The sequence below is a fragment of the Apodemus sylvaticus genome, chromosome 5 (assembly GCF_947179515.1).
Source record: "Apodemus sylvaticus chromosome 5, mApoSyl1.1, whole genome shotgun sequence".
Taxonomy (NCBI): domain Eukaryota; kingdom Metazoa; phylum Chordata; class Mammalia; order Rodentia; family Muridae; genus Apodemus; species Apodemus sylvaticus.
In genome coordinates this window covers 6441381-6462953 of record NC_067476.1, presented here as the reverse complement: position 1 = coordinate 6462953, position 21573 = coordinate 6441381, and the positions used below count along the sequence as shown (strand labels likewise).

General features: G+C 51.9%; 1 protein-coding gene across 4 annotated transcripts in view; it reads left to right on the top strand.

The window, feature by feature from the left end:
• The window catches only part of Vav2 (vav guanine nucleotide exchange factor 2), a 160949-nt gene that overhangs the window by 49544 nt on the left and 89832 nt on the right, over nt 1-21573 (top strand). The window contains exon 1 of one of the 4 annotated variants that reach the window (XM_052181945.1): nt 4495-4536. The exons of the other annotated variants lie outside the window; for them this stretch is intronic. Coding sequence (XP_052037905.1) covers nt 4510-4536 — 27 coding nt within the window. The 5' untranslated portion in view covers nt 4495-4509. Of the gene's footprint in view, nt 1-4494; nt 4537-21573 lie in introns of those variants that run through there. 4 annotated transcript variants of the gene reach the window in all.

Genomic DNA, 21573 nt, shown 5'->3' with positions numbered 1-21573 from the left:
ATTGGCATCTGGCAACTGAACACTGGAACATCTAGCCTTTAACATCTGAGGCTCGGGTCAGAGCCTCTTACTCAGAAGGCCACTGGCCGAGGGACCCTGCCACGCCCTGCCCAGTCCTCAGCCTCTGTCCACTGCTGCCCGCTCTGGCACAGCGTGGCTGGTCTTGTGGCCCCTTAGGGCTTGTGTTGTACCTCCTAGACTGTTCCTTGCTCAGGACCTGCAGGGCTCCTCTGGCTCCTCTTTTAGGCACCCCTGGCTGTCCACCCTGTGAGAGTCTCTCTTCTCCTCTCCCCACTGCTGGAGTGTGATCCTCAGCACTTGTGGTACTGGTTGTTCTGAGTGTGTTTTACTCTTCCACTGGCCTATTGCTGCTCTACTCACAGGATGCTGTCCCTGTAAGCAGGGGCTTTTCTCACTTAGTCATGTCTTTGACAGACAGATCAGTGGCCAACATGGCTCCTTAGATGTGTAGATGAAAGGAAGAGAGGGAGGGAGGGAGGGAAAGAACAGTGAGGTAGGCTCCACAGAGAAGGGTCTAGAAGTTTGTGAAGGCGTGCTTGCTCTCCTTCCTCAAACTGTAACCAGGGGACGGGTTCTTTGCGGAACACAGCTGCTATTTACTGGTCACATTCTGGACTCAGTAAACATGTGCGGAGTACACAGTGCCTGGCTCTCCTGGTGCTCACGTGTGCTCCAGGGAGGCGACGTGGGGCCGGGGCTCACATGTGTGCTCCAGGGAGGTGATGTGGAACTCTGGTGCTCAAAGTTCCCCCAGGGAGAAGGCATAGGAAGTGGCAAGGATGCCGGTGTTCGTGCGTGCTCCAGGGAGATGATGCGAGGTCCTGTCCTCACATATGCACCAGGGAGGTGACGAAAGTAATGCTGTTCACCTGTGCTACAGGGAGGTGACGTGGGACCCCGCCCTCACATGAGCCCCAGGGAAGTGATGTGGGTACCACTGTTCACTTGTGCCCCAGGGAGGTATCGTGGGCTGTGGTGGAAGTGCACCAGGTGACTTTTGACTGGCTTTTTCCTCTAGACTGGGAATCTAGAGGAACCTACTGTTCAGTGATGTGTGAATGTCTTCATGGGGACCCTCAGGGATACCCACCTCAGTTTACCCAGAATTCTGGTTTATGTAGCTCAGTAGTGAGGGGTGTTGTCTGGTGTCCTAGATCTGCAGGGGTACTGCTGACACTGCCCCATTTGTAGGACTGTACTGGGCTGGTATCCTTGTAGTAACTGATGGGACAGATTGGAAGGGGACCTCAAGGCCACCAAAGCTATTCTGGTACCCAGTTCTTGCTGGTGGATCTGCCAACATCATCTTGGGTCCTGAGCCTGACTCCAGTGGGTCTGGAGGTGTCTTCTAGATGTGTCTGGACCTTGTATCAGGGACCGGAGTATGCTGAGAATTCTCCAGCTGTGATGTCCTTGGGTGTATTCTGATATTGCTTTAAGGGAAGTGTGTGTCATCCACGTTTACAGGATCAGACCCCATGACAGCATCTCCTGCCGCAGTCTGAGCAGGCTGCTTGCAGATGTCTACCTCTGGGCACACAGCACGCCTCATACTTCAGCCAGTCTCGACGACGCCGGAGGCCTGGGGATGCCAGAATGTTCCTGTAGACTAGTCCCAGTTGTTGTGTCCTCTAATGAATGGAAGCTCCGGGATCACTTCAGGGACTTAGATTTGAGAAGGACCAGCCTATCCTTCCAATGTAGAAGTAGAAGGGGTAGAGAGCAGTGCCTGACCCCAGTCCCCAGCAGCTGCTCTGCAGTTGACCCTGAAGAGGACACCTCTCTGACCTCTACTCCTCCCTCCCCCTCCCTGCTAAGTTGTAGACACAGAAGAGGGGACTCTGCACTCATATGTCAGTTTTTGTTCTCAACTGAACAGGGAGGCTTTATAGGCCCTGCAGAGTCCATCCCTGAGATGTGCTGTGTCTTGAGTGAATCTACTCTTTGCCTTCTAGTTTGTTTTTTCTCTCATGTATGCATGTGGTTGCCTGCGCATACATGTGGAGGTTGAGGTAGAGCTAACCAGTATGGCTAGTTTCCCTAACCATCTTGATCTAGAGATCCCCTCTTTGCCTTTCGAGGCTAGGACTGCAGACTGGCCAACCACCTGGTGTTTGTATAGTTTCCAGGGATCTGAACTTTGGTCCTCATGTTTATAGGACAAATGCTTCACCCCAAGCCATCTCTCTAGTCCCTGGGCTTTTTTTTTTTTTTTATTTTAAATTTATAGTGCACATCTGTGCATGTTCTATGTGCAAGCATACGGTGTATGTGTGGTGTGTGTGTGTGGTGTGTTGTATGTGGTGTGGAGTCAGGGGACATCCATAGGTATCTACAATTCTTTTTTTTTTTTTTTTTTTTAAGACAGGGTTTCTCTGTGTAGCCCTGGCTGTCCTGGAACTCACTCCAGCCTGTAAACAAGGCTGGCCTTGAACTCAAAAACCCGCCTGCCTCTGCCTCCCCAGGTATCTTCCTTCTTTGAGCCAGGCTCTCACTGCCCCTGAGCTCAGTCAGCTAGCCTGGCAGGCCGGCCGTTGAGGCCTAGGGATCTTCCTGCCCACCCCATGCTGGAATCACATGTATATTCCAATATACTGAAACATTTCCCCACGGGTTCTGGGATCGATGTCAGGTCCTTGTGCTTGCAAGGCAAGCACTTTGCTGATTTTCGAGTTCCTTTCCCACTGTTTTAAAATGTCAGCATTATCTTTTCCGTTTTCTGTGCTAAGTATTTCATCTGTATTCACCACGCTGATGCGTGGTTTGCAGGAGGCTTTCAGAGCTTTTCTTGCTCTGGGACACTTTCTTTTTTGAGACCAGGTCTCACTATGTAGCCCTGGCTGACCTGGAGCTTGCCATGTAGATCAGGCTGGCCTCTAACTTACGGCGATCCACGTGCTTTTCTGCATGTGTGGGCAGACAGTGCCCCTCCTTTCTGCACGCCTGCTTTGGAGGAGGGCACTACTGCTGATCTCTCTGCTCTCTGTCAGGCTTTGGTAGTCCTCTGAGGAAGTGTAGGCTGTCTGTTACAGTGCACCAGTGACTGAGGTTTAATTGTGTGGTGTTCTGCTCAAACCCCTTACAGGGGCTGGAGAGATAGTTCAGTGGTTAAGAGCACTTGCGGCTCTTGCAGAAGACTCGGGTTTAGTTGCCAGTACCTGCATGATAGGCCAAAGCCATCTGTAACTCCAGTTCCCTTTAACCCATCTTCTGCAGACTAGAGAGCTGGTTTGGAGCTTAGGAACTTTTTCTTCTCTTCTAGAGGACTCAAGTTCAGTTCCTAGTACCCAAGTTGGGTGGCTCACAAGAACCTATAATTCCAGCTTTAGGGGATCTCTGGGCTTTCCATCTACTCAGAGACAGGCATATTTTACACCAATACATAGCCATAACTAAAAATGGTCATCAGTCTTGATGGAGAGATGGCCCGGTGATTAGGTGTGTACTGTTCCTTTGGTTCCCAGCCCCGAAGTTGGGTAGCTCACAATCACTTGTAATTCCGGTTCCAGGGGAATTTGATGGTCTCTTTTGCACTGTGTAGACACCTGTACTCACATGTACACATACCCACACATTACATACACCCGTAATTAAAAATAAATCTTAAATAAGACAGGTGAATACTTAAAAGGAAAAGTCAGGTGTGGTGGTGCACACCTTTAATCTCAGCCTTCCAAGGGCTGAGGCAAGAACATTGCTGTTAGTTCAGGGCAAGCCTGGTCTACATAGTGAGATTCTCTCTCAAAACAAAACAAACCAAACCCTGGAGATGGTAGAAATCAGATTTGTGTTCCAGAGAAGGGCTCTGTCCAGCCTGCCTGTCACTGGCCCATCTGGCCTTGCTGGACAGGTAACCGTGGTTCTCCGGACTTCTCCCTCCTGACCGTTCTCTCTACAGTGTCCTGGGGACACAGAGACACACTCACAGCCTCCTTTCTAACTGTCCCTTCCGTGTCCCCTCTGTAGTGACAGGACTCTCACAGCCTAACTCTTCTCCACATTCTGTGCTCACAGAGGCTCATGTCAGACTCACTGGGGCCCGCTTCTTGCCTCCATTTTCTAGCTGTGTGATTTTGGGCAGGTGACTCAGTAAACCTTGTCCTAGCGTGGAAAGTGGTGTCTGTGCAGGCCCAGTGAGAAAGCCCTTAGCCCAGGGTTCCCTAAGTCTTGTGTCTTCATGTGGATCCTCGCCTAACTTCTGGATGACTTCATTATTGTAACGCAGGTGTCAAAATCCACGGCGGTGGTGGTGATGGTGGGGTGGGGTGGGGTGGGGTGGTGGTGGTGGTGGGGGTGGTCAGTTAACAGTCTCTTATTTTGCCAGTCTGGGACATGTCTCATTGGAGAGCAGATGCTTCCTGTCTTTTATTCTAACTCCTCAGCCCTGATTCTCCAGAAGCATGCTTAAAAATGTCTGCAGGAGTCTTAACCATCACCCCTTCATTCTAGGCATTCTAGGTTGGCAGGAGGGAACAGAAGGTCCATTCAATGTCTTCCTTCCTCTTTATTGGCCAGGTAAGGGTCACGTGGCTTCTCACAGCCCTGGTAGTGATACTGTGCAGCTGTGAGGAGGGAGGTGAGAGCGGGGAGAGAGGCCACCAGCTCTGTCCCTGTCCCTCTGTCCCTTCCTGATGGCTGGCTGGCTTTGGGGCAGGGCCTGGGGGAAGTTACGGCTTACCAGTTATTTCTGTTAGCATGCTCGGGGCATTTCAGAGCCACAGTAGTGTAGTGGGCTGGGTGCATCCTCCACCCTGTACCCTTGCGAGCGCTTGGTTTTTGCTTAGCTCATCTTGGGCAGCCAGAAGGAAGGCCGTGCAGGCGTGACTCGGGCAGTGGGCAGCATGCCCTCTGACCTCACTAGCCTTCAGGGATCCTGGCTCTGAGCCAGACAGTAGACTGTTGCTCAGGCGCACTGAGGTTCACATTAAGGTAGTGATTGTGTACAGACACTACTGCTAGTCACTGTGGCCACAGGCTGACACGGGCTCACAGTCACTAGGAAGACCTGGACTCAGGCTCACATGAGGCCTGTGTGCCTAGTGTTCTGCCCTGATGTGCATTCACAGGGGCCTGTTTGTCAAGTGGGCTCAGTATGAGCATGACAAATCTCTTCTCTGCATGGTACCTGTTATTTGGAGTCAGATGTCTCAGTCTTGCCCCGTAAAGCAAAGTTCTTCTGAGCTGACCTGTCATGCTGTTCACACGGCCTCTGCCTCCCCCCTCCCCTACCTGGCAGGCGCTAGGAGCTAGGCTGTGCATTATAAAACAAATGTATCTTCAACCCAATTAAGCATCAACTACAGACCAAAGGAAAAATTCTGCTCAAGTTGAATTTGAGGAGCCAGTGAGTTTATTGTACCTACTTAGCGTCGGCAAGGCTACTCTTAAGAGCATGGGGACCACGAAGCGGCTGTATCAGGAAGCTTTAGGCCAGCACGGATGCTGGCTTCTTTCCAGTTACATAGATGGAGCCCCTTCCCCAGCTAACCTTCTATCCTGTACATAGTCTTCTGCAGTATCTACTGAGACCACATGAGGTATGGCGGAAATACAAGCATCTGGAAGGGAGGTGCAGGGAGGAGGGCTCGGAGTCTCAGGTGAAGGACAGCATCCCCACTGAGGGTGTCTTGTGGGTGCTTCCAGCTGCCCTGATGAAGAAGATGGTAATACGTATTATGCTCTGAGGTCAGCATACCACAGCACAGGTGTTAGATCAATGAAAGCAGCCCATGACCAGACTGTGGTAATCGAGGGATGCATACACAGCTAGGGAAGATATAAACCCAAATCACGGACCAGAGGTTCTGGGTGTTCTGTCCAGCCTCACATTTTTGTGGGCTTCCTGGTGGCTGATGGGAAAAGATAAAGACGACTTGGGACAGAACTTTGTATGTCCAAGATAGCCCTTGCCCTTGTCTCCAGTTGGTGGGGTCTGCCAGTCTGTGCTTTCTGAGGCATGTTCTGTTTCCTGCCATCCCTTGTCGAAGGTGGTATTGTAGAATAAGGATCCTTTGGCCACAGTTGCCAGCGTCAGCAGGTAGGAAAGTGCCCATCATCATTGGGCCCATGGACTGTCGATATTTAGTCCTCGTGGAATGAGGGGCCCCCATCTGAGGTCCCAGCTTCTCCTCCTAGCCATTTGTAAGTAATTCTGCCTTAGCTGCACATGGCCTAGAGGGTGGGAGGTGTCAGAGTGTGCAGGCTCGAGGAGGTTTGTGAAAGGGCCTCCATTATGGTTTGCTTTGGGGAAGCCATTATTCATGCTAGGTGACGACTTCCCAGTGTGTTTTTTTGGGGGGGTCACCCATACTTCATGAGGTTCCATTGGGTTCTGTTTGGTGGAATCTTACTTTGCATTGTCATTAGGACCTTATAAAGAGGGGATGGATGTGTTTACAACTTCTCTGGGAAGAAATTCTTGTAAAAGGTGAGTCATCACATAGCAGGACCCTTTCAGGAAGCTTCCTTGTGTGTGACCACAGGGTTCCAGAGGCTGTGGGGTAGGAATCGGTCAATCCTCCACTCTCCTCTTTCTGGATATCTGAGTCCCAGCTAGACCATATCCATCACATGTACCCTGTGCAGCAGGAGAGGGCCTGTGTGCTGTGGGCACCCAGAGCAGAGGCTGCATCCTGCCTTCAGGAAGCAGGTGTTAGGGACCAAGGACTATGCAGTGTATATATCCTCCGATGTCACATGGTGCCGTGAGGAGCTAGGATTGGATGGGTGGACATTGTGAGTCTGGGAGGATCCACGGAAGTCAGTGTGAGGCTCATGAGGTCTTCACTGGCCAAGCAGTGCGTGGTCTGCAGAGCCTACTGGGCGAGGACAGGAGGTATGCTTGGCTTGCTGAGGATTCAGCTTGGGGTGATGCTGGGCCGAGCTTTCTATTTTAGAAAGCTTTCCCTGCTACACCTAAGCTTTGTGGCTCCCTCCCTCCCTGTGCACCCCCTGGACGCTAAGCTCTCCCTGAGGCTGGTGCGGCCATGTCTCCCAGACCCGATGTTGGACCCACTCTTTGTTTCTTTCATTCTGGCTGTTCCCAGACTCATCAGCCTTGGCGTTTATTTACAAAGCCATTGTGTCAACTGAGTGGAGAGCAAAGTGATTTATAGGGACTGTGCTGGGGTCTGGGAAATGCCAGCCTCCCCTCTGGGGTTTGTAAATCAGTTTTGATTCAGGCAAGGCCTTTCCCCGACCCCTAAATCAGCTCAGAGGAGCTCTCCAATGTGGGCGTGCCTGGTGCGAGCCACTAAAAAAAAAACAGCTGGTTTCTGGCTTTGCTGCACCTGCTGGGTGGATGCTTCGCCCCAGGCCACCAAGGGCAGCAGGCAAGGCTGCAGTAGGTTCAGCCCTTGTCTTGGCTCACACTATATCATTCGTAGCAGCGATGGGTGCTGGCGGGGTGACTGGCATCTAGGGCCAGGATATATAGTAGACCTTCAGCGGCCCCAGCAAAAGGCTGGTGCCCTCAGGGGACAGGGTTGGGATTGGTGAAAGCTTGCTGGATTTACTTTTTTAAGAGTTAAAAATTTTTGTGTGTGAGGGCACTGGATCCCTTAGAGTTGTAGTTGTAGACAGTTATGGGTGCCCATGGGTGCTGGGAACCCGAGTCCTCTATGAGAACAGTACAAGCTCTTAACCACTGAGGATCCGAACCCCTGGATTAGCGTTTCTGCACTGGATGGATATATCTTGAGGGCTTAGCCCCGTTGTGCCAGGTAGGCACTGGGCTGGTGTCTCTTCTCAACCGCTTCTGTGTTGGCTGTGGTAAAACACGCGTGGACCAACAGGGCTCATTCTACTCCTGGCAAGACAGACTGAGTGATTCAGGTGTGTGTGACCCCAGGCTGGGATGTCTAAAGCCATGGCAGCTTGTGCTCTGCCTGTGGTGGCTGACGCTGCCTGCAGATGTGGGAGGGAAAGGCAGAAAAGGGCTGGGCTCCCTGAAAATGGTATCATCTCAAGCATCGCCTTCACGGTTGCCCTGGGATTAGATTTGTACCTCAGGGTCATGTTCAAAGCTCAGGAGACCAAGCAGACTTGGTCAACTATGAGTAGGATCTGGAGATGGAACCTAGTGGTCCTGTCTTTGCTCTTGAGGCCCCACAGCAGCTAGGGGTCTCCATCCTGCAGCTCCCAAGGTCTGCCTGCTGTGATGGAGGCTGGGGTGGTAGAGGTTGATGAAATGTGATTTAGGCACTGATTTAGGGTGGGGGCTCAGTGGCTGAAGTTGCAAATGTCAGCTGTCTCAGGACCCCATCCCCGAGAGAAGCCGCCCTCTGTGTCTGCCGTGTGTCCTGGAACACTGACTGTTTTATCAGGGGCACAGTCAAGCTGAGGCGGAAACTGTTCGGGTAGAGGTTTCTGGAAGCCTCCACTCTCACTATTTGAGGTTTTTGTTGTTTTGTTTTGTTTTTTGTTGTGTTTTGTTTCAGGGTTTCTCTGTGTAGTGCTGGCTGTCCTAGAACTCACTCTGTAGATTATGCTGGCCTAGAACTCAGAGGTCCCTCTGCCTTTCCTTCCCACATTCTGGGATTAGTGCTTGACTCTTAGGGGGTACACTTCTTAGGCTTTGTGCGGTTTTTTTCCCCTGTAGTAAACTCTGTGGCCTCATTCACGAGGGCCACAGAGTGGAAGGAGGACTCCATGTGAAGGCCAGGTCTAGGCCACAGCCCTGGTATCCTATAGCCCTGAGGTCTTGAGCCCTGTATGGCTTCCTGACTGAAGGAAGGTGAGGGAACCGGTCTGTACCCTCACCTAGAAGTGCATTCCCCTCACTGCATAAAGCGCTGTGACAGTTTATGCTGGCATTGGGACTGTGCTTGGCATATACCTGGGGTTTGCTCATTGGTGCCACAACCAAAGCCAGGCCTCTGTGATCCTTGGGGAGATGAACAGGGGCAAGCAGGTGGCCTGGGAGCCCTCAGCCCCGATTCTTGGGCAGGCAGCTCTGCTGCGTGCACGCCCATGTGTTTCCTGCCCTAGTGTCTGCTGCTCACGGTGTAGGCACTAATCGAGTTCTGTGGGAGTCAATGGGGAGCGATTCTAGGTGCTTCCTGCTTTGAATTTCATAGGCCCCCTGAGGACATGAACCTGGAAAATTGAGACATTGATCGTTGCTTTTATTGGTGTAGGAGATGCAACAAGATTTAGAGAGGAAAGATTTGCGATTGTTCTAAGGCTTTTTATGCTTCTAAAGTATCCAGAGAAAGTGCCTGCCCTTCTGTTCTCTCAGGGGTTGCTCCCAGGGATCGAAGCTGCTTGCAAGAATGCCTTGATGGAGTCAGGCGCCCCACAGCTCAGCACTGGGGCACCGCAGCACAGCCTGAGTCATGTTTAGACTTTGTAAATCAAGGTGCAGAATAGGCCCCGTGGTGAGCACCGCACACTACCTGATTCTCTCCAATAAAGGGGTTTTCAGTTTCTGGGCTGATATGAATTTATGAGTTCTTAGAGACAAGCCTGGTTGTCAAATAGTTGTCAGAGAGTAGGCTTGTTAATTTACTGAGAAACACATTATAAGAATGGTATGGTGCTATAAAATCACTGTTTTCATTTACAATGTATAAAATGTTTTTGTCCTTTCTGCCACCATCTTGCTTAGGGCCATTTATACCCTTTGAGGGATATGTTTAGGGCTATCCCTAAACTCTTTGGAGATTTATCCATCTGAGAGTTTTTTTTAGGGGTATCTACACCTGTGAGGTCAGACCCTGAGGGGACAATATAGCTTGGGCTCACTGTCTTAATTTTTCTTTTCAATAGCATGTTCCCCAAGTGACGTGTGTTCACTGCACGCCGCTCCAGCTAAGCTGCCTTGGATGTGGTTGAGAGAATGTGGAAAGCCTGGTGGGCAAGGTCCCGTCTTTACTAAGGGTGGGTGTTGGTGGGCCTGACACCAAGGCCTCTGTGGCACACAGGTATGTGGCCGGTTGTGTGTCACAAGATGGCCACTTCTGCATCTGTCTTTGGAGGCCAAGTACCCATGTTCGGCTGTGATGTAGGATCCTGCGGCCCTGGCAGGTCTAGTTGTGCCCTCCTGAAGTTGTGTTGGAAGAACTGGCCAGGACAAGATGCCTTGGTCTTAAACAGACGAGGAGTGGAGATTGAGCAGCAGAGCCCGTGTCACATATGAGACTCTGGGCTGTCGGTTCATCACTGACCCCAGAGTACTGGGTAACAGCAGGTGAGGCTTCTGATCGGGACAAAGAACTGCAAGCCGGGCTTCTCCGAGCTGAGGTCCTGGGTGCTCGTCCTGGCCTGCCTCTCCAGGGCCTGGGAGAATGGCTGTTCTTGGCCTCTCTCCAGCCATGGCTTTGGAGCACCCCTGCTTCCCGTCCTCTTCTTCCTGCCACGCTCATCCACGAGAGAGCATCCTGTCCGTAGAGACACACGTCAAGCCCCGAGTGACTGTGCTTCCCATACGCCCTTGGTGTGTGACGTAGGGGTGGAGACCCGAGATGCCCATTGGCCAGGCTGACAAGGCTGTGGGAACGTGGAAAACCGAGTGGCTTTCGGAGGCCTTGCTTGCCTCTCTGGGCCCAGCCTGTTGAGTGACCTTGGGAAGCCCAGTGCTGTCTAGCCTGTGTGCGTCTGAGCTTGTGCAGCCTCTGCACCCTGTTCCCCCTTTCCTCCCCGCCCTGCAGCCTCTTTACCCTCCCCCCTCTGCTCTGCCCTCCCTCCTCCTTCTGTACTCTCTCCATCTTTCCCTCCTCCATCCCCTCCATCCCTCATGCAGGCCTTCTGCCTCGTCATCTCCCTCTTTCTTCTCTCCACCTTCCTCCACTCCTGTCCCTGCTGTGCCTCTTGTTTGAGTCTCCCTTATTCTCCCTCTGTTTCCCATGTGCCCCCTTCTCCATCTCATTCCACTGTGCTCCCACCTCCGTCCCCTGCCCCCTCACATCCTCCATCCTTCCCCCACCCCTCTACCACTTTTAACCCTGTCTTGCATACCCTTCCGTCCTGTCCTGCACCCTGGACACCCCCTCAGCCTCAGGTGCCATGTATTACATCTCCCGTGTGCTGTGGATACACCAATGTGTGACCCGCCTGCATGGCACACAGCCTGTCCCAGCCCCTGACGTCCCCCTTATTGCTCCCTGGCACCGCAGCCTCCTGATTAATGCTGGACACTCTCAGGGATGATAACCCGCAGGGCATCCCAGACCTTTGGGCCATGTATTACTCATGGGAAACACTCATCTTCCAACTCAACCTGGAGTTCTGCATGGAGGCAACACACCCCTGGCTTTGTAATAATAGTAACAGTCACTACTTAATATAGCTGCTGCCTGGAAAGCCAGTAATGTCTATCAGGACATGGAAGGAAGGGAGAACTAATGAGATTGCCAGGCAAGTTGTGATGCCCCAGGGACAGCCTGAGGTTCTGTGAGATTCGGTGACATGCCCAGCGTTTGCAGAGGCAGGTGCTGGCTGGCCTCATTTGTACATTCAGATTACAGAGGCTGTGCAAGTCCCAGCCAGGGCTGACTGCCCTCCCTGCCTCATAGGAAGCCATTCCACCTTCCCAAGCCTCACTTGGTGTCAGCCTGCAGCTGGGGCCTGCTCAGGGTGCCTCTGAGGAATGGAGGTAACCTCTACATTAGGTCTTGTCCGGAGGTTGGCTGCTGTGACTTTGGCAGCCATTGTGTGTGTGTGTGTGTGTTCGTGTGTTCATTCTCCTCAGAGCCTGTAGCACTGTTGTTTTCTAATATCCTGAACAGGGAACTCAAGCCAAGTGACATGAAGTGACATGACTTGGGGCCCTGTAGCATCCCTTGCAGGCTTCACGCCTTTGTGGGTTTCTCTGTGACCTTCCAGGAGGCATGGCCTTCTAAATCGAGGGCAGATGGTTGTAGCAGGCTGAGAGCCGTGGAGCTCAGGGCCTGGGAACCCTCTCTTGCTTCCGTTCTGCCTCAGATTCCTTGCTGGGTCTGACACTTCTGGTCCCTGAGATCCAGCTCCAGTATGAATCCTGTGTACTGTCTGTAAAGAAAAAAAAGTGTCTCGTGGATGGTGGAGGCTTAGAATAATTAGTGACTTATGAGGCCCTACTTCTTTAATTAGGCGACATGTCACTTCTGTTATTGTGGAGGGGGAGATCAGATGGGGTATGAGTGCTGTTAATACTGTTCCTTAAATGCTCCCACACTACCCTTGGGTTTGGGGACTGAAGATCAAGTATCTTGAAGCCAGCCTGGGGATGTCCCTTTCACAGAAAATCACTTTCTCAGGTGCCAACTGAGGCAAACCCAGCTGTTACGTAGCTCTGACAGAAGGACCCAGCCGTACCTCACCTGTAGTAAGGCACACCTTATAGCAACTCTGGGAAAGGTTTTCCCTGAACAGGAGCCGCAACTGAGAGAGGCTTGTCTTCTGGCACTGGCTTCTGTGGAAACTGCTTGGGGTGACTGGAACCTGTGTACAGGGAGCTGGGTTGAAGCACTGACCAGGTCCTGATAGGAAGAGGGGTCCTAGGACTTTGTTTTACTGGAACTGACACTTTGGGGTCAGGGTCCTAGTATAATAATTCATGGTGTGTGTGTGTGTGTGTGTGTGTATGTGGGTGTGTGGGTATGTGTGTTAGGGAGAGAGAGAGGAGGGGGGGGATAGAGACATGGTGTGTATTTGTGTGTTGCTGTGTGTGTACAGGCTGTGATGCACGTGTGGAGATCAGAGGACAACCCCTGATCCACCTCGTTTGGATCCACTTATACATTAGTCTTTTTTGCTGATGTATAAGCCAGGCAAACTGGTCTATGAGGTTCTGGATAGTCTCCTGCCTCTGCCTTCTGTTTCTCACAGGTGCTCTGGGATTATGGATGCTTGCTTGAACCACTGCATTAAAAAAACAAAAACAAAACATGTGTGGATGTTTTATCTGTGTGCATGTCTGTGTACCATGTGTGTGCAGTACCTGCAGAGGCCAGAAGAGGGGTGTCCCAGATCCCCTGGGACTGGAGTTGCATACAGTTGTGAGCCGCCTTGTGGGTGCTGGATCCTCTGGAGGAACAGCCCGTGCTGTTAATGACTGAGTCATCTATCTTTAGCTCAGATGTCTGGTTTCTAGTATGATTCTGGGGTCCAGACTCAGGGTGTTAGGCTTACGGGGACTGACATTTAATGGTTAGTCACTGAGCCGTCTTTTCCAGCCCCAGCAGCTTTTTTTTATTATGGCAAAACACACATTTGATAAATGCGCTGTCTCAGCGTTCCCGAGCAGGAGCTTCAGGGACATCTGTGTGGCCATTACTGCTACCATTCCCTCCCCTTTTTCTTTCTTTGCATGTGAGGTGTGTGTGTGTGTGCGCGCGCACACGTGTGTGAGCATGTTTGCATGTGCGTATGCATGTGTGCATTTGTGTCTCTGCTTGTGGAGATATGTGGACATCAGGAGTTGATGGTCTCTTGTCTCTCCTGCTCATGTTCTGCCTTCTACACTGAGGCAGGGCTCTCGCTTGAACTCAGTTTGCAGATGTGGTTGTCTTGGCTGACCACCTTTCCTATTCTGTGCTGGATTACAGAAGGATCTAGATAGATCCCGAGGATCCTGGTTCTTACAGGCACACAGCACGTGTTTTACCAGCTGAGCCACCCCTCCCCCCACTTGCAGTTCTTGTCTTCAAAATTAAAACTGTCCCCAAGAGACACTCCTCTCCTCTTCTGGCAGATCCTGACATCTGCTCTCCTACTTTGACTTGTAGGCACCTTGTGTGAGCGGAGTCGCATGCTTTTTGTTTCTTTGTGTCTGGCTTATTTCACGGAGCACAGCTGGCTCCTGGAAGAGCTGATGTCATTCTTCTTACTGTGTTGGGAGGTGACAGGCACACTGCTCCTTCGCATTTACCCCACAGACTGTAGTTTGCTGTACCTTGCCTAGTGCGCCAAATGTAGAGTCCAGGCCTCTTGTCTGTTTTTCTGCTTTCTGGGTTCCAACAGATGTCCCGTCTCTCAGGTGTGGACCGTGACTGTAAAAGGGGTTCAGCCACTTGGGCTGGACGCCTGTGCTGCCTCTGCTCAAGGCAAACCTGAGAACAGTGCTAGCTGGACCAGCTGCCACTAGCTGTGCCTGCTCTGGGTGTCCCCTCCAGGGCTGGTGTCCAGTACCCCTCCTTGTCTGCCATACTAGTGTATGGCTGTATGACTCTAGGCCCTGCATGGCTGATACTCCCCTGCCGGACCTGCCCTGGGCTTCCATGGCTTCTGGAGGGCCTGTGGGGATGCTGTCATCTTTCCGTCCAGGATAGTAGGGAGGTGATTCCCTAAGAGCTTTCCCTTCTGTTCGCTCTTGCATTAGGAGGCTTTATTCTGGACCGGTGTAGAGCTGGGGTCCTCGGGGCTGAGAAGGTGGGGGGCTGCCGGGGAGGGAGGAAAGGGAACATTGCCACCCCCTACCATACCCCTGTGTAACCGTTGGCAGCTGCGTGCCCCGTTGGCCTCTGGTCTCTCCTAGTTCATTGGTTTCTTCACTCCTCCAGTCAGTGGGGATCCAAGGCTGTATCTTTGGGGACAGTTGGTGTTTCATAGGGGCAGGGGATGAAGAGCTTTTGCAGGCTCAGAGATCCTCATGTCAGGAATCCTGGCCTCTGCTGGGCCCCTCCCAGGAACCTGCGGCAGGTGGGCTTGGGAAGGAGAGACTGAGCTTTGCTTCCACCCAGAGGCCCCAGCCCCGCCATGGTTCACTCACTGCCCCATTTAGCTCTCAGTTCCTCACACTTCTGGCTGAGCCTCCCCTAGGTCCCAGACTGGGGACAGAGGGCGTGCCCGCTGATTGGCCCTCACTGCCACCCATCACCAGTGCTCGAGCCCAGCAACCGTTCACTCTCAGGTCTAGCTCTCATCTGCAAGGCTCCTGTTGCATCTGCTCCGTCAGTAGCCGGAAATCCTGCTGTCAGGATGCTGCAGAGAGAGAGAGCTCATCCTGTGCCCGCCATGCTTGGGACAGCCTGGTTACACTGCAGACCTGTCTGCTCTCAAATGATGCCTGATCTCCTGGTGTGAAGGAGCCAGGTGCTGGCCTGGTCACCAGCAGTGTTTAGCCATGGATGGGCTCTTTGGGCTGTTCTGAAGGGGGTGAAGTGTGTGATCTCTACCTGTCCTTAGCTCAGACTGTCGCCACAAGGTGACCCCCCTCTTTTCCAGGATAGAGTTTTCTCTCTACCTTACCCCCTTTCTTCTTCCTCTTCTTCATTGTCATTGTCTTTTCCTTTTCCCCTTCTTCTTCCTTCTCCTCCTCCTCTTCCTCTTTTTTCTCCTTCTCATTTTATACAGGATCTCACGTATTTCAGACTGAACTTGAACTGGGTATGTAGCCAAGAATGCTGAGAGAGAGTTTGTGATCCACCTTCCAAGTGCTGGGATTAGAAGCGTGCCCTCAACCAGGCGGTAGTGGCGCACGCCTGTAATCCCAGCACTCTGGGAGGCAGAGGCAGGTGGATTTCTGAGTTCAAGTCCAGCCTGGTCTACAGAGTGAATTCCAGGACAGCCAGGTCTATACAGAGAAACCCTGTCTCGGGGGAAAAAATATGCCCTCATGCCCTATTTTATGGTGTTTTGGGATTAAAAAGAGGGCTTTATGCATGTGAGTGAGCATCCTACCAACCCAGCCACATCTCCAGCCCCACCACAGAGGTTCTGTGTCTTTCAAATGCTTCTAGGCTGTGGTGGGCAGGGTGTTGGATGCGACCCAGTCTATCAAGTGCTGGCCATGGGGATGCCCTCAGGGCTTTTCTGGCTTCAGGGCCCAGGTGACCCACCTCCTCTGTAGCTCCTTTCTCCACCCTCATTGGCTCTTACACACCAAGATTCTAGGCCCCTAGCTAGTGCTCAGACTAGGTGGTCTCCCATCTTCCTCTTGTAGGTGAACACGGAGCCACATCCCCAGCTTGGCTGGACCAAGGCCATAACTGAGGTCTAATTTGTAAGCTTTCTAGGCTGCAGTGGGTGTCTGCAAGGATGGGTGTAATTTTTCCTCAGTGAGTTCAGCATTTAGGGGCAGTGGCTCATGGAGGGCCGGCAAGGAAGTTCAGCAGTTGGGCAGCTGCCCCATGGAGCTCGCCTGAGCTGGCCCTTGTTTTTTCTGTCTGTGGAGTAGGTGTGTGCTCTGTGGCAGGTCTGTGAAGGGTTCTTGGACGGTGTGAGCACCTGCCTCTCTGTTGGGCTGTGGTTGGCCACTAAGTGGGATAGTTCATTTCAGAGTTCTCACGGCTGCTTCGAGCAGTTCAAGGAAGGACACTATTGTAACGTTTGTTGCTTTACCCCTGGAGGAGGGCTACTCAGGAAACTTGTCTGTGTCCTGAGCCGTGCACACAGTATGTGGCATGTGTCCAAGCCTCGTGACAAGCAATTAGCTACATCAGTGCAGCATGCGGTAGCCACAGGGCATAGTGGTCACTGGGCCGCTTACCCTTCTGGGGTTAGGGAGCGCTATGAGATGCACCCAACTGTGCCAGGCTGCTCATCAATGTGACAGGGACACTGAGCTACCCAGACCGTGAAGTGGCAGATGGGAGGGTGCTGGCGCTGCCCAATTTCAGCTGGACACAGCCATGCAGAAAGCTGCCCTGAGCCGAATGATCTCGTGACGGGGAAGGCCTCAGGGCGCTCTGGCGTTAGCACATGCAGGCACTGGTTCAGAAGCCATTAACAGGATTTGATGCACATAGACTTAGCTCTGTGGTCCTCTGGAGACAAACTCTGGGAAGGCTCAAAGACTTTAGAAACTATTATCATGGTAGTCACAGGAAGAACCTGTGGGCCTTAAGTGGACCCTTTGAAATGTGGACACAGGGTGATTGGTGTGGGGTCCCTTAGACGCTCCTGATTGGTTCATGGCAAGGGGTGGGTGTAAGACTGGGGTCAGCATGGACTCTCTAGTGGGCTGGCTTGTGGATCACACCTGTCTCTCTGGTACTTCAGTTCGTCAGACCAGCTCCCCTCAGCCGCTCGTAGCAGGAGTAGCTGGAGCTTTTGTGGGTCTGAGAGAACAAGCTGACAATTTTAAGTGCTTTAAATAGAAATTTACAGGTGATTTTTTTTTTGTTAGTTTAAAAAACATTTGTGTGTGTGTGTGTGCCACAGGAGGTCAGAGAGGGTGTTGGGTCTTTTGGAGTTAGAGTTAATTAGAGTCGGATAATTGTGAGCAGCCAACATGGGTGCTAGGAACAGAACTCATTATTACAACCATCTAGGTTGTGAACTGCCACGTGGATTCTGAGATTTGAATCTGTGTCTTCTGGAAGAGCAGCAAGTGCTCTCAACCACTAAGCCATCTTTTTAGAATTTATAGTTGTTGCTGTTGTTGCTGTTGTTGTTGTTGTTAAAATTTCGAGAAAGGGCTTCTCTGTAGCCCTGGCTGCCCTGGAACTCACGCTGTAGACCAGGCTGTCCTTGGACTCAGAGATCCTCCTGCTTCTGCCTCTCAAGTGCTGGGATTAAAGGCGTGCGTCACCACTCTGTCCCAGCTAAAGCCTACTTTTAATGATGGTTCTTAAATGCTTTAACCTCCTTTGTAGGCCACCACCCACCAGAGGTAGTGAAAAGAAAGGATTGTGTGTGTGTGTGTGTGTGTGTGTGTGTGTGGAGAGTGGACTTGTTTAGAACTTGTTCTTTGGAGAAAATCCCATCTGCATTGTCAGGAAATCAGCAGTTCAGTTCACAGGACAGCAGCAGCAGTTCAGACTACTTACAGACACTTGTTGGATACACCAGCAGTCAAATTCAGTAGTGTTGGGGTAGCAGTAGGAGTGACTCGACCTGACAGGAACAGCCAGGCCTCAGTTGAATCAGCAGGAGAAACCAGGATCAGCAAGCACTCCAAGAGACGTCTCCCACCATGCCTCTCCCAACAAAGTGAAGATCAGCGAAGATGGGAGGCCAAGAAGTGTTTGCAGAGTTAGCTTTACAAGCAAGCCCCCCTCACTGTCCCTTGAGTCTTATTTATATGCCCTCCAAAGATCACGTGGCTCGCCTCAGCACTCGCGTCTGTCTCAGTTGACATCACTCTGCCGGTCGGCCTGAGGCTGCGTCTGCAGAAGCAGCGAGAAACCGCAGCACATCATCAGAAGTATCTCTATGGAGTCCCGACAAATGGAGCTCAACTACACAATGTCAGGTAGACCAATATGTGCGTGTCGTCAGTGAAGAATCCTCCATTGTGTGTTTCTTCACATGCTTGCTTTAGCAGAACATCCTTTCACCTGTGTCTGCTTTGGCAAAATGTCTGCTTTAGTGAAACTCCATCTGACACAGCTGACTTTCCAAAGGACCCTTAAGTTTCCACATCAAGTCTCTCTAGGTTTTTTTTTTTAACATACTATTTTTATTGATTATTTGAGACTCTTACATCATGCACCGTGATGGCATGGTTCACCTCTCAATCCCTCCCATGACCTCCCATTCACCAAAAAAGAAAGGAAACCAACCAAACAAAAACTTACCACAAGTCCATGTTGTATTGTCCACATACTCACTGTAACACGGTCAAACTCCCAGCGTCCACCCCCTAAGGGGAGCTGCGTCCTCTACCTGCATCCTCTCCAGAAGCCATCAGCCTGGAGAGCATCCTCACCACAAACATGTTTAAGTTCTCTGTAATGGCTTCCTCTCTAGGCTGTTACTTTGGTGGGGGTGGGTGGAGGCAGGAGTTGTCACAGGAGCCTTTCATGTTCCTCTTTCTCAGCTGTGTGTCTGCCGTCCTGGATGACACTCTAGAGTAGCTTCCTCTTTGGGACTCTCACATCATAGACCCTGATTGTGTTCACCCCCTAGTCTTTCCCATGACCTCCCCTTTCCCAGCAAAGGAAGAAAGGAAAAGAAAACCTTTACAGACAGTGGGAGCACAGATCCTGGACTTCTACGTGGTTTCTGGCAACAGCATGGGCTGTGAACATCCCCTTGGTCTCTGGGTTCAGCATGTGCCAAGGACCTCTGTCTAGTCTCCAATGACAATGTGGCCCTTGGACATCAACATGGTTCTCCACCAAAGCACAGGCCATTGGGAAGCATGGCTTCCGGGAGAGGCATGGACCATGGAGGTCTTTCTAGGAGGAGAGGTCCAGTCCAGTAAATGGACCATTCTTCATCTAGATCAACCTGTTGTTGCTGTTCAGAGCCAAAGTGATCGTGTGACCGGGCAGCTTTATTCGGGGACTGAGTCCACACAAGCTCCAGGCTGTTGCACACCATCCTGGAGACCCTACTGGGTAACGCCCTGCTCCTCTAAGGACCGCAGTCTTCTCTCAGCCCATCATAGCTATCAAGTCTCCAGCTCTGCTGTGCAGGCACTGCTCTGATCCTGTGTCTTCCCTGCCTCTCCATCACGTATTTGTTCATTCTAGTGGCATTGGGAGCTGCGGTGCCACACAGTTGGTTCCCCCTGCCCCCAAGCAGCTTTGCCCAAATAGGTTTACATGCAAATGTTCATTGCCATGAGCCATTGGTCTGGTTCTGGTATACTGCTTCTGCTATACTGGACGCCTCTGGCTTCTGCTATACTGGACGCTTGCTTAGACTCTTGGAGGTCCTGCAGCTATGGTTCTGCAGGTCCAGCCTCTTTATGTGCTCTCGCAGCTCATAGATGGAGGAGATGTTGGGGTGGGACAACTCCAAGCCCTGGATCTGGGCCGGGGTGATAGGTGACCTGGTCAACCAGGCTGGTGGGGAGGGGCAGGGGTCAGCTCTCCTTCACTGACCTGACACCTGCCGTCTGTTCCACAGGGTTACATCTCTAGTCTTGTTTTCAAGTAACTTCTGATAGAGGTGTTCCTTAGGTATAGGCAAATGGTTTTTTTATAGATAGCTTGATGAGGTTTGTAGGTAAAAACTAGCTCCTGCATGGAGATATGACCTGGTTGCCCGGCATCTGTTGAGCTTCTGGGAAGAGGTGGCTTCTAGTCACTGGACAGAGCATCTGGGCCCCAGAGCTGAGGGAAGACGACTCACGTTCAAGAGGAAGTGCTTCTTTGCTGCATGGCAAAGAACTGGGTTTGATGGCCTGTGTCCCAGCTGGAGGTAGGGCAAGTATGTAGGTGGCACATAACCAGTGGTTGAGGGAGGAACCTGTGATCCTCACGTGGGTGGCTTTGTCAAGTGTGTGTGCACATGCCTGTGCATACAGCCGAGATTAGCTTTGGAGCTGGTGGTTTGAAATCTCATCATTAGTTTTGAATCCCCTCCTTGGCCACGAGAGTCACCAAAGGCAATTGATGGAGAGTGATCAGTTGCCTTGAGCCTTGGGTGAGGGATGTGCTTAAACCTCAGAGTAGAACTGAGTCTGGGGTCCTCTGGTTAGATGGGCACATAGTGCCAGCCCCAGCTGACTGCCAGCCCCCTGAGATGGGAGCTCAATGCTCAGGGTTGCAGTGCCTTCCTGGGGGACCCCTCTGCAGAGCCCTGCCTGCTCCTGTCCATCAGCTGGACAGGTGTTGGAGGCAGGAGAGTGAGTGTTGTTCTTGTTACACATTGTTCCAGTATGTTCCTGTAAATTTTTAAGTATCTGCACAGCCGGTTGTTAGCTGACTCTGTGTTGTGCAGCTGGCTCAACTGTGCCTTCCCACCATTGCTCACAGTCCCTCTCTGCAGACTCTGTGAATATGTGTTTCTCCACAGAGCTTCCTGGTTATAGGCTTTGTGTGGAGTCACATTTGTCAATCTTACAGGGCTCCCTGTAAACCGTCAGGGGTCTTAGATGAGCAGATGGTGGTTGGGTAAGTGGATGGGCATCCAGGCATCCCACAGCGTAAGAAGGGAAAGGGCCCCACAGAGTGCTTGCAGGGGCCGGCTCTAGAGGGGGGCCTTTGAGGTCATCCTGAAAAGAAGGTCATTAGATGCCTGACAAGGAGAGCAAGGGCTGGCTTCTGGAACGTGTTCTGGGCAGATGAACTTTGCCCTTTTTGGTTCCGTGACCTTCAGAGCCCTTGGTGTCCTGCCTTGGTGGCTGGTGGCCCTCAGCTCGGAGAGCTTAGACTCTTGGGTGCCCAGTATAGCGTCCTGGGCAGAGTAAGTTGCTTGTCTGGCCTACGGGGTGAGCCTCAGCCTCGGTGACCCTCACCTTGAAGCTAATGGCCTCTGGAGGCCAAAATAACTACACCCGTCATGGTGCCACAAAACCCAAGGACTTGGGCCAGCCCTAGCTGACTGCCAGCGCCCTGAGATGGGAGCTCATAGCTCAGGGTTGCAGTGTGTCCCTGGGGGACCCGTCTGCCTGCTCCTGTCCATCAGCTGGACAGGTGTTGGAGGCAGGAGAGTGAGTGCTGTTCTTGTTACGCATTGCTCAGTGGCACATGCGTGCCCAGCATGCATAAGAACCAGGGTTCATCCCCAGCACCAAGGGAAGAAAAAGAACTGATTCTGGAAAACATTCTGAAATTGGGGTGTGGAGGACTCACTCTTTGCTGAAGCTTCAAGGAGTCCTTCCAGGTGCAGAAGGTTCTACCAGAACAGCCGTGGCCTTTTCCTCCTTGTGGCTATCCTCTCTTCCTTTGGTCTTTAAAATAAATGTGTATGGGGGCTAGAGAAATGGCGCAGTGTTGAGAGCCCTGACTGCTCTTC